The 12,380-nt window shown below is 39.1% G+C and overlaps 1 protein-coding gene across 1 annotated transcript in view; it reads right to left on the reverse strand.

Moving 5' to 3' along the window:
* LOC124870419 (double-stranded RNA-specific editase B2-like) overlaps positions 1–10,752 on the reverse strand; it is a 46,062-nt gene extending 35,310 nt beyond the window's left edge. Inside the window, exon 1 of the mRNA XM_047369085.1 lies at positions 10,583–10,752. Coding sequence (XP_047225041.1) covers positions 10,583–10,685 — 103 coding nt within the window. The 5' untranslated portion in view covers positions 10,686–10,752. The remainder of the gene's footprint in view (positions 1–10,582) is intronic.
* Between the last annotated feature and the right edge of the window lie 1,628 nt (positions 10,753–12,380).

Here is a 12,380-nt window from a genome sequence, read left to right on the forward strand (position 1 = left end):
CAGGTTTGAACATTGCTCACAGCGATGTAAAATTGCCTGTTTAAGTGCTGCTAAGATCTAGAAAACAGTGTAACACACCTGTAGTGAGCCAAGTGTTGTGAAAACAGATCCAGATTTCAGTTTCTTTATCTTCCTACTTCTGTAAGAAGCCACTTCATTCATTTTTGCATTGGTCCCCATCCCACTCATTCTCCTGATCCTTTTTCATCTCACTCATCTAGTTTATCCATTTTTTAGGAACCTGTTTTCATCCCATTCATCCATCTCATCCATTCGTACAATGCCTTTTCATCATCATTTCTCTATTTCAACCACATTTGAATTTATACTGTTAATTCTTGATGAGACTAATTATTGTCATAAAAGTACACCTAAGACACTTCTATGAAATAGAGCACTGCAAAAAGTGTCCAAAGCTAATTAGTGCGTTCAAAGGCAGCCTGAACTGTTGCATTCAAATTTGGTTTAATGAAACCAGGTGCATTCAGGACATCGTCCTCCTTAATTTCTACCAACATCCGTTCAATTTATTGTTTGTCATTCCTATTTTTCTTTCTGCTGGGATCCTCCTCGGGACGGGAAGCCTGCAGCCTTCAGCCTCCAGCCTTCCTGCAGCATTAGGTTTATGGGTTGCTCCAACAGGTCTAAAGGATAGAAGCTGAAGAGTACAGATGGCCAGGGTCATATCCCTAGAGGCGAGTATCCGTTCAAACCAGTGACTCCTGTTTCAGCCCAAATTTATTCATACCCCTGGCACATCTGATATGAAATGAGACAGGCATCAACGAAATGATAATAAAACATTGATTCTGTATCAGAGAAAAGTCGAGACTTTGGCTGGGCTGCTCCGAGTGTTAATATTATTTCCTGTTACAATTATCATGTTTGTAAAATTAAAAGATTAGTTTAAATCTGCCAGTGATGGGAATAACTCTGGGCTTAACGGTACGTGAAATCATCAGACTTGGTCATCTTGTAACCAACATATTGGTCAGTATAAGCTCAGAAAATGCTGCAGCATCTTCTCTCACTATGAGCAGTGAGTCACGATTGTATTTAAAATCCAACACCTGTACCACTGAGCCCTCACAGCTGCACAAGCCCCTCACTGTATGAGATGTCAGGGTGTGGATTTATTTAGGACCGGACAAATGTGCTGATGGACGGCTAAACTGTTCAGAGATCACAAGAAAGAGACCAGAGCTTGTTTGCTGTTACATTTCTGTAACAGCAAACTTGAAGTAGAAGGTTTAGAAGAAAGTTTCAGGAAAACACTGCTAGTTAATAGGAGAAGATACAAACAGCAAGCTTATCATCTTTGTGTTTATCAAACATTACAGGGGTTGGACAATGAAACTGAAACACCTGTCATTTTAGTGTGGGAGGTTTCATGGCTAAATTGGACCAGCCTGGTAGCCAGTCTTCATTGATTGCACATTGCACCAGTAAGAGCAGAGTGTGAAGGTTTAATTAGCAGGGTAAGAGCACAGTTTTGCTCAAAATATTGAAATGCACACAACATTATGGGTGACATACCAGAGTTCAAAAGAGGACAAATTGTTGGTGCACGTCTTGCTGGCGCATCTGTGACCAAGACAGCAAGTCTTTGTGATGTATCAAGAGCCACGGTATCCAGGGTAATGTCAACATACCACCAAGAAGGACGAACCACATCCAACAGGATTAACTGTGGACGCAAGAGGAAGCTGTCTGAAAGGGATGTTCGGGTGCTAACCCAGATTGTATCCAAAAAACATAAAACCACGGCTGCCCAAATCACGGCAGAATTAAATGTGCACCTCAACTCTCCTGTTTCCACCAGAACTGTCCGTCGGGAGCTCCACAGGGTCAATATACACGGCCGGGCTGCTATAGCCAAACCTTTGGTCACTCATACCAATGCCAAACGTTGGTTTCAAAGGTGCAAGGAGCGCAAATCTTGGGCTGTGGACAATGTGAAACATGTATTATTCTCTGATGAGTCCACCTTTACTGTTTTCCCCACATCCGGGAGAGTTACGGTGTGGAGAAGCCCCAAAGAAGCGTACCACTCAGACTGTTGCATGCCCAGAGTGAAGCATGGGGGTGGATCAGTGATGGTTTGGGCTGCCATATCATGGCATTCCCTTGGCCCAATACTTGTGCTAGATGGGCACGTCACTGCCAAGGACTACCGAACCATTCTTGAGGACCAGGTGCATCCAATGGTTCAAACATTGTATCCTGAAGGCGGTGCCGTGTATCAGGATGACAATGCACCAATACACACAGCAAGACTGGTGAAAGATTGGTTTGATGAACATGAAAGTGAAGTTGAACATCTCCCATGGCCTGCACAGTCACCAGATCTAAATATTATTGAGCCACTTTGGGGTGTTTTGGAGGAGCGAGTCAGAAAACGTTTTCCTCCACCAGGATCACGTAGTGACCTGTCCACTATCCTGCAAGAAGAATGGCTTAAAATCCCTCTGACCACTGTGCAGGACTTGTATATGTCATTCCCAAGACGAATTGATGCTGTATTGGCCGCAAAAGGAGGCCCTACACCATACTAATAAATTATTGTGGTCTAAAACCAGGTGTTTCAGTTTCATTGTCCAACCCCTGTACATTGAGGTTTCTTCATTCTGCTTGTGTTAATGAACCTTATTTATTGGAATAATTAAACTAGACATGGTGGGAGGGTGTGAGTGAGGGGTGAGAAAGTCTCGCTCTCTGTCCGGTCTGTGGGGTCTGACAGCTGTGGATAATTTCATTTGCACGGCACAGTTAATGGCTAGTGGTTTCATTTACCTGTAATGTGGACTGTCTTTCGTCAAGGGCACAGATGTGGAAACTTTTTTGGATTAAGACCAGATTGCACAATATTATGTTATTATTATATACAGTTTTATACAATAAATGCAACAGATGATGGTTAATGTATTCATACTGCATTCACACTTTGCAACGCTGGCACAACTGGCACATTCATTCTGCAATATACATGTTACAGAAGCAGCACCATATCCCTTATTGATTTCTCTGACAAACAGACATCAAAGCTCCTGATCTGTTCTAAATTTATTTCATTTCATTGTTTCATCTCAGCAACCCAGCAAAGCCGAGCGTCTGCCCTCAGATCAACATGGTGATGATCATTATTTAGAAATGAGTGATAAAATGATTGCCTCAGACATATGGTAATGTGCAATGAGAGATAATAAAGATGACAGTAATAATCCCTGCTGGGCTGTTTATGGCAGCTTAGTTTGAACTTTTAATTCTCCCGTCTGCTGCTCTGCTCTCACTTTAACAGCTTGGAGGATTAGGTTCTGTTTGAAATCATTTGAATCCATCCATCCGTCCATCCATCCATCCGTCCGTCCATCCATCCATCCATCCATCCATCCATCCATCCGTCCGTCCGTCCGTCCGTCCATCCATCCATCCACGTAAGCAGGGTTCCTAGACATCCCTCTGCAATGAAACCCAAACCTCTGCCACAGTGTCCCACTTTCCATTAAGACGAGCCCAGACAAATCTCCAAAGAGTGACATTCAGAACCAATGTTGACCAGACCTCTAAATCAGGCTCCCTGTCGATAGAAAACTGGTTATGTCAGACTTCAGGAGCTCGCCTCTGGAAACCAAATCCACATGCATGACTTCCAGGGATTTTGCACTCAGAAAACATTTCATTTTCATGGTAAACATCTTCACACAGTGGCTCTCAAAGATTTGCACCCCCCTGTCAAAAAGCCAGGTTTTTGTGTCATAAAATATTAGGCCATGAAAAAAAAAACATGTTAAAACTTTTACACTAATTTGATACACCTTGTGCAATTCATGTGAAAGAAAATGAAAAACATTTTAAAGAAAAATAAAAAAGGGTTCTCGCCTTTAAACTAATTTTATGAACCAATTTAAATTTTGTGAACCTTTTGATCCAATTTCAACATTTTACCTCTTGGATTCACACCTAACATTAGTTATAGTAATTCTGATTAATCTGAATGAAAGTTAGGCTTTCCATAAAGTTTTTTTTACACTTTACTCCTTCAGTTAAAGCCACAGTTTTAGGATCAAAATAATCACAAATGTATCTGTCAGGAGAAGAGCACAAAAAGTCCACATCATCATGCACATACCATGGACCAGTGAAAACAGTTAGCAGTTATTGGGGAATAATATGGGATACAGTGACATTAATAGAACTAGATATTTTTCCATAACCGATGAAAAACTGTCAAGAAGATGAAAGCATCTATTTTATTTACTGGTTGTTTTCTATGAAGGACAACTGTGTCGTTTCGTATAAATGTTCGTATTCTTTGTATGTTTGGACTAAAAAGTAGGCTTGAAAAAACACGATTTTTCATCCAAAGAAAACATTCAGGTCTGGTTAAAATCTCCCTAACTTAGTGAAAGAATATTTTATGGTCTAATGAAACCAAACTTACATTTTTGGGCCACATTTCTTCAGAAACACATGCCCACAGTGAAACATGGTGACAGTAGCATCATGATCTGGGGTTAGCTTTCTTGAGCTGGAACCAGGGTTCCCGTCAAGGTGGATGAAATCATGAACAATTTCAAAAACCATTCAGCTGTGAAACAAAACCTTCAGGGATCCAGTAGAAAGCTGAAGATGAAGGGACACAACAATCAAAGCATGCCTCCAAACCAATAAAAGAATGACTTCACCAGAAGAGAACTTCCGTTTTGGACCGGCCCTGCTGAGCCCAAGAGGGCTGTGGGCAAATTTGGAAAACTTTTCTAAGGTACAGCGGGTCGAATCTTACCAACTCAAGATGTGGCTTGCTGACAGACTCCAACCAAAGAAGACTGAATGCTGTTTTGAATCATGAATGTTTTAGGAGGATTGGTTTAGAAGTGTGCACAGTTTTGCAAATTTATTTCAATCTGCAATTGAAGCCACTGTATGTCAGTGATTTATCATTTAATGCTCCTACCTCTTGTTAGTATCGATTTTGATAACAGAGCTTTTACAGCCTGCAACATATTTAGCCCCAGCAGGGTTTAAATCTCCCCAACTGCTCGGAGCAGGACAAGTATTGGGACCCCTCAGTCTTCTGCAGAGCATCCATGCAATTAGGTGAAATGAGCATGCAGACCATTTCAATAATGTCTCCAGGAGGCCGGTGCACCAGAGAAGTGCAGCCGTCATAGATTCATCAGTAAAATTGTGCACTGAAATGCCCCATACGTCTGAGGGCAGCAATGGAGAGCACTTATCCAAAACACATCCAATTCATGGAAATGTCCAAACACAGAGAGACGTGGTGGACAGCAGCTGTTTGCTCATAATCTGGGCTGAAAGCAGAACAATCAAATTGTTTCTCTGGCACATAACGGCCAACAAGCGGCAGCTCGTTAGTTTGACTTTAAAAGGCAGCAGAAGGGGATTTTTGTTGCAGCCAAAACAAAGCTCACATTGATTTCATATTGTCATCTGTGAACTAATTCAATCATTGTTCAACAGTAGCTGCCAGTTTTTCATTAAAATCACCTCAAATTAAATAAAGTCTATTTGATCATAAAGTAACAGAACTCCTGTCTTCATGTTGTCTTCTTTCAGATAAAAAGAAAAACAACCATATTTTATTCAAACATGAAGTAAAATAGCATTAAATATGTTTTCAGTGAAACCATGTAACCAAATGAAATAAATTTGCTTGACTAAAAGGAAAATTAAAACATCATTTTTTTTAATTTTTTTTTAATTTTGTTGTTGCCAGATAAGATTTCTGTAAAGACCTGAATTAAATTCCGAAAGTTGCATTTGAGTCTCTTTGCAAAGGAATGAATATGTTATGAATATGCAAATTGGGTTATATCTTGTGAAGGAAATATTTTTTTCTATCTTTGTGTTGCATAACTCTAATACTTTATTCACTCAGACAGGTCCAGCTGAGATGTCTGAGTGGTGAAGGTGTTAATTTTTATGTCTAACGGTGTTTCTCTGTGCAGGTTCAAACCCTGCTCACAGCGAGTGAAACAGAGTGAGTTATAAGGAGAATCTCCAAGTAAAAACAGGTTCACAGAAATGTGTTGGAGAACCTGCATTAATGGCTTAATTAGAAAGAAAGGGTCACAGTAAGTCAAATACAGAACATTCTCAACCTCTCACCTTTAAAACACTGTTCTGTACACATGGTGCTATTATGTATCAACTGTTCTCAGGTGTGAATGTGTAAGTACCTTATCTGTGCTGTGATGGACCAGTGAGGGTGAAACACTCCAACTCTGAGCTCGGTTTAGCATGTTTCACATCAACCCCCAACATGTGGGTGTATCCCACCTTTAAGTCATGCACTGAGGCGCCTGCAGTACATTTTGCAACAGAATAACCTTGATTTCGCTACAGACTCAGACGAAAACCACGAAGAAAGAATATTCTTTCCTCCAACCGACAAATTTAGAATCTGGAATCATTACTTTAAAAACAGATGATAATAAACAGAACATTTCTAAAAGGCTTTTTGTCTTTATTTATCTGACTGAGGGTTCAGGAGGACCTTCACCTGCCTGAAACCTCTCAGCCTCTCAGAGGAACAGAGAAACTCAGACTGTGGCATGAGCACCATGCCGTTCACAGTCAGGGGTCGCTGTAAACAAACTGAACTGTTTGCTATTTGAGGAAAAGATGCCACCTTCTGTTGGTACAACGGCAGCTGTAAACATCAGAAGCTGAGTGCTTCCTTACACTTGAAAAAGCAGGATTTTAGGCGTGACACAGAGTAACGATTTTCCTGGATTCATTTATTTTTTAAAGATTACACGCTTTCATGTGAACACTCCCAAAAAGGTTGATGGGTCGTGAATAAGCTTAAAGCATTTTAAGTAAGCACTGGACCTAAAACTGTTGTCATGATGGAGTAATCTGCAGCTTTTATAGAGGATCAACATGTGCACAACAATGCCTGCTTCATCACGCTGACCTGTAATTATGAATAATTCTGCCTCCAGCTTATCTCCATCAGATAATACATTCATGCAAACAGCACACAGATTGAAAATCCAGCATTAGAGTATTGCTTCAACGATTTAACCTCTAAACTCCTTCTGTTCGTCTTTTGAAACAGAGGGGGAAATATAATTTTTTAACAATCTGCAAAATAGTGAAGAGATGAAACCCTCAGCTGCAGATTGCAGTCAGACACTGAAGTCCTTCAGTTAATATTTTTGTCCTAACTTCTCCCTTCTTTACCTCTGTGGCAGTTAGGATTCATGGAATAGTTGCAGTGGATCCATTTGGAAACCTCCTAGCAGCTATTGGATGAACTGGCTGGAAATGTGGTGCAGATGGTCAGGTGATCAATGAAAACATGCTATGGTCCTATAGATTCTCCGGTTTTCTAACAGCATTTGTCCTCTTATACAATTTTTCAGTTTTGCTTCAGCTGGCAGCATAAAAAGCAAAGAAATGTCCAAGATGTTGCTTCTCTGACCTACAGAAAGTTCTCTCTGGGTTTGCAAAAGCTTTCTGCCTACAAATGCCTCCTTAGGTAGACTTAAAGCAGAGTTTTTCCTCTAACAGCTGAGATGGTTTCCAACCTCACAGAAACTGTGAACAGGATTAAGCTAATAAACTGAATGTTTCTTGTTAATAAGTGGAAGGTTCTGACACGTACATTTAGATCCTAACCCGCATATTTCCGTGTCATCACTCTGTCTTAATTATCTTGAGGGCTTTGCCAGATTGTGGACTAGTTTTTCTAACCTTCAGAAACATATCTTCCTGCATTCTTGCCCGCTTCACACCGGATCAAGAACACCAGACTGGCTCGTAGATCTCCAAGAAGGATTTGAGCGATGCTTAAAGAAGTAAATCTGTAAAACCTTATTCAGTGTGAAGGAAAGCATGACCTCGTAATTTTGCTCCTCATACTCAGCATATATTTTTCCCTCCAGTTTTTCTAACCACCACAGTTATCACACCTAAGCATATTTTCTTCAAATACGGCAGAAATTCTTCAGCTTAAAAAAATATATTTTGCATTTGACACACAACAACAGCCAATATGTATGACTTAGGCACTCTGTTGTTTGACGCAAGGCTCTTCTCAGCATCACCCAGGAATGCTGTCACCATGATTTGGATGCTCTACTGATGCCTCCCCACAGCCACCACCTTTGGTTTTATCAACTAGACTTCATGTTTTACACCCAAGAAGAATCTCAGCTACACTAGGTGAGCCACTCCCACTCCAGCCAGACAGACCAGGTTAACTGTTCTAGATTTGCACTTCAAACAAATAAAAACGCTCCAATAACTTATTCCATGACTTAAAGGTCTGATTTAGCTGAAATTGTGTTGTATGTTATTCCAATTTTGAACAAATGTTTAAAATCTTAAATAATGTAAAATTTATATTTTAATGACACTTTAAAGAACCCTGTTGATGTATTTTTTAATATGGTTAATATTAATATGAAACATACAAAAGTAGCAGCTGAAATTATATTGCCTGAAAATCCATGGTTAAAAACCTAATACCAGCACCCAAAAGTAAATTTGACCAAATGGGACCTTCATATACTGAGTGCACGTATGTAAAAAACTAGATGGTAGCACTCGAAATATTGAGTTAAGACATTCATCATAGAGTACAAAAACTAACTAGCATTTATGCTAATGAGCCAGAATAAATCTGAAATGAGTCAGACTGTAATAAATTGACAACATGTGAACCTATAGGAGATTTAAAGGCTGCAGGAGTCCCATTGGCTGAGTTTAGGTTTGTTAAATTCAGTTGTTTTGGTAGAAAAAAATGAGAAGTCTAAAATTGTTTATCATGTTTTTACACTTTCTCTTCTGCTATCGGTGGGGTCAGACACTTTTCCACTCTCTCTTTGATCCTCCCCCATTTTTTGCCCTGCTTCAGCTTTTTGTCTATGTTTTTCTTAGAGCCTCTGTTCGCATAGCCTCCTAATTTGTTCATTATGGATTTGGTCAGTAGGTCTCTTATTGCAATCAATCAAATTTTCTCGACGGGAAGACAGGGTAAAGGGGAACCCTCTTGTCCAGACGGGACGTTCTTCTTCGGATACGCAACGGATTCCTGGCAGCAGTGGAAGATCGTGTGCCTGACAGCAATGTCAGTCGAGGGCAGTGGAAGATTTGTACATAATTGGATTTCTGATAACAGGATTTCTGCTTTTTGGAGTTGGCAGTTACCTGGCTTATTGAAAGATTTGTAAAACATCGGCAGCTGTTCAAAGCACTCCAAAGCTGCCTGGGATGTTTGAAGGGATCTTTAGAGCTCTCAGCACTCAGACTGATATGTTAAGAGAGCAGAATCGTAAGCTGGACACGATCCTTGAACAGAATCGCAGGCTGGCTTCGATTCCCAGACTCAAAGGTGATATGATTTAATCTTGGAGAAAGTTGTTTGCTAAGGATCTACTGAAAGTACCAGAAATTTGGCTATTTGGATTAGAAATTGAGAATGCCAGTAAGACTTTGAAGGCAGGCGGAAAATCACAGCCGGCCTGAACCAAAACATTTATTGTTTGTCTAATTCAGGCGCCCCAATACGGCCTTCACAGGCTTCTTATCAAAACATTTCTCCTGGATGTTCTGTAAATACGACACTCTGCCCCAGCAACCCCCCTCATCTGTTAACTGAACTGTATGGCCGTTTGATAAAACTTCCATCTCTTTTTTAAGGACAATGTCACCTTTGTCAGTGTTGACAGTCTAATTCTTTGCACACATGATCATACTTAAATATTGGCACCCTCACGAGTCCACCATGCCCCTGCAAAATCTTTGCTTATGTGTGTTGCTTTTCCATGCTCCTTATTTTTACCTAAATGTGGATTTCATTTCTTAATTTCTTCTCTTTTTCACAGATTTTTAGATTTACCAGTGAAAGGAAAATATTACTAGCTTCTTAAATATTTGAACAAAAGCTGTTTTTACTCCAGAGACTTAGCTTCCTTAGTCAGAACTCAGTGATTGCTTGGTTATATTTCAATGGATGCAAATGACTGTTATTATTGGACTATATCTGCATTATACCAGCGAACCCAAGGATCCTTCTCTCTAAGCACAAGATGCTTTCCCCTACATAGAGGACTTAATGATATAATTACCTCTTTAGAAAGATTGGTTTAGAACCAGCTCTTACCAGTAAAACCCAAAGGATTATTAATGTTTTCTGTATCATTGTAATGTTGGTCAGAGATTTTTAGATTTCTCAGAAGGATTGTAGTATCATTTGATTTGTTTTTCTTTGTCTGTATCTGTGTTTATTTTCTTTGTGATTGTATTGTAATTATATGCACAGCGCTTTGAATGTCTTGTTACTGAAAAGCGCTATATAAATAAACTTACCTTACCTTACCTTACCTTACCTTGCCTTACCTTACCTTACCTTACCTTACCTTACCTTACCTTAAATTTAGGTCAAGGTTTCATTTAAGTAATTAAGTTTATTATAAACAGATCATTCCTTGTTAAAAGGTATAAAACACACTAAGATCAACTAGCAGAATCTCATCCTAGCAGAAACTGATGTAATGATAGGCTGTACAGTTTTAATGTTCAGTTGGACTCAAGCTTCTTGACTCACCTTTGCCTTTACTCCTCCTCCTCCTCTTCCTCTTGGACCTTCTGCTCACATCACCATCTGACCGCTCTATGTTCCTGCTGCAGGTCCTGTGGACGGGTGCCATCCTGTAGATTTTTCCAGAAGTTTTTCTTCTCTTCTCCTTCTGATCTTGTGAAACAAAGAGAAGCTCATGAAAGCCTCAGAGCAGCTCGACAGCAGCGACTGGCTGCTTTCCCCTGCTGCTGCTGCTGCTCCTGGCTTTAGGAGGCAGTGACATCATGAGGAGGTGGGGGATGCGGAGGTCGTCAACTGTGTCATAACATTTTTGTTTCCAAATCTTAGAGCAGAGTCAATTTTCTCATCATTCTTGTTTTGATTTCTGAGTTTTTGTCCCTTTGCTCTATAACTCTGTGAATTGCTTTCAGATGTTTGAAAGCGCCTTTAGAACTCGTCTGAGTTTATCTGATTTAAAAAGCAGTCAGACAATAAGCAAAATACAAATAAAAGTAATAATTCTGTTGTCTATTTTGTTTGTGTTAATGATGCAGAATTACTACTGCTCCCATAGGATTTCAGACGGAAAGTAACACACTCCCTGATGGATGGATGGATGGATGGATGGATGGATGGATGGATGGATGGAAAATCAGTGATGTTTATCTTTAGATTGTGTTGCATATTAATAGAAATAAACCCAAACATGCTCCAGATGTTCAGCACCTAGAGAGAATTTATTTCAGAAATACCTACAGGTAACGTCTCTCGTTGCTGCTTCCTGTAATCCATATGGATATTTTAACAAATTATACAATTAGTTAACGTGTGGAATGTCTAATGTTTTTTTGGTATGGTTATGTCACATATCAGCTACTGTATAAACAAACTATCAAATTATTGGAAAATAAACCATAGTGGTTTCAGTACTGCACAATAATGCAAAACAATAACTTATAAAGTTAGGAGAAGATCGTGGAATATTGAAATTAATGTCAGGTATACAAAGTTATTCATAGTCTGTCATCTCCACCAGTTTATAAATATTAAAACCAATACATACAGACTCGCCACTGTTGGTTGTTCCTCACAATAACTTGTCATTTTAATTAGCTAGTCTATTCTTTATATTTATATTTTATTTGCTGTTTTATAAGTATATCTAATATTTTATCTTGTATTTTTCTCCTTTCCAGGGGCTGCAGATGAAAAATGGCTTCTGGTGCATCTGCAGCAAAGCTACTAATGTACAGTTTCCTCTCAAATATACCTATTCTATTCTATTCTATTCTATTCTATTCTATTCTATTCTATTCTATTCTATTCCATTCTATTCTATTCTATTCTATTCTATTCTATTCCATTCTATTCTATTCTATTCTATTCTATTCTATTCTATTCTATTCTATTCTATTCTATTCCATTCTATTCTATTCTATTCCATTCTATTCTATTCTATTTAAAGTTGATTTTGTAGCTCATGTTTTATATATAACCAATTTTTGAGATTGGTTCCTGTGTAGCCAGTAGAGATCTGAAGACCAGTGCAATTTATTAAAAAAATGATCTTGGTTAAAGCAAAAGCGTTTTTGGATTCTCTCTGTTTTGATAGTTGAAGATGATTTAACAGTGAATTAAACTGCAACTGAAATGAGTAACATGTGAAATGTAGCTCAGTAAAGACATTTTCAGTGCAAAAAAAACCTTCAAGTTCTTTTTATTTGTTGGTAAATCTCCCATAATTTTTCCTAATCGGTCAGAAGTTTTTGAAAATGGATGTACACTAACTGTTTTTCAGGCTGATCACTGATACATTATATGACAC

This window comes from Girardinichthys multiradiatus, chromosome 6 (genome assembly GCF_021462225.1).
Source record: "Girardinichthys multiradiatus isolate DD_20200921_A chromosome 6, DD_fGirMul_XY1, whole genome shotgun sequence".
Classification (NCBI taxonomy): domain Eukaryota; kingdom Metazoa; phylum Chordata; class Actinopteri; order Cyprinodontiformes; family Goodeidae; genus Girardinichthys; species Girardinichthys multiradiatus.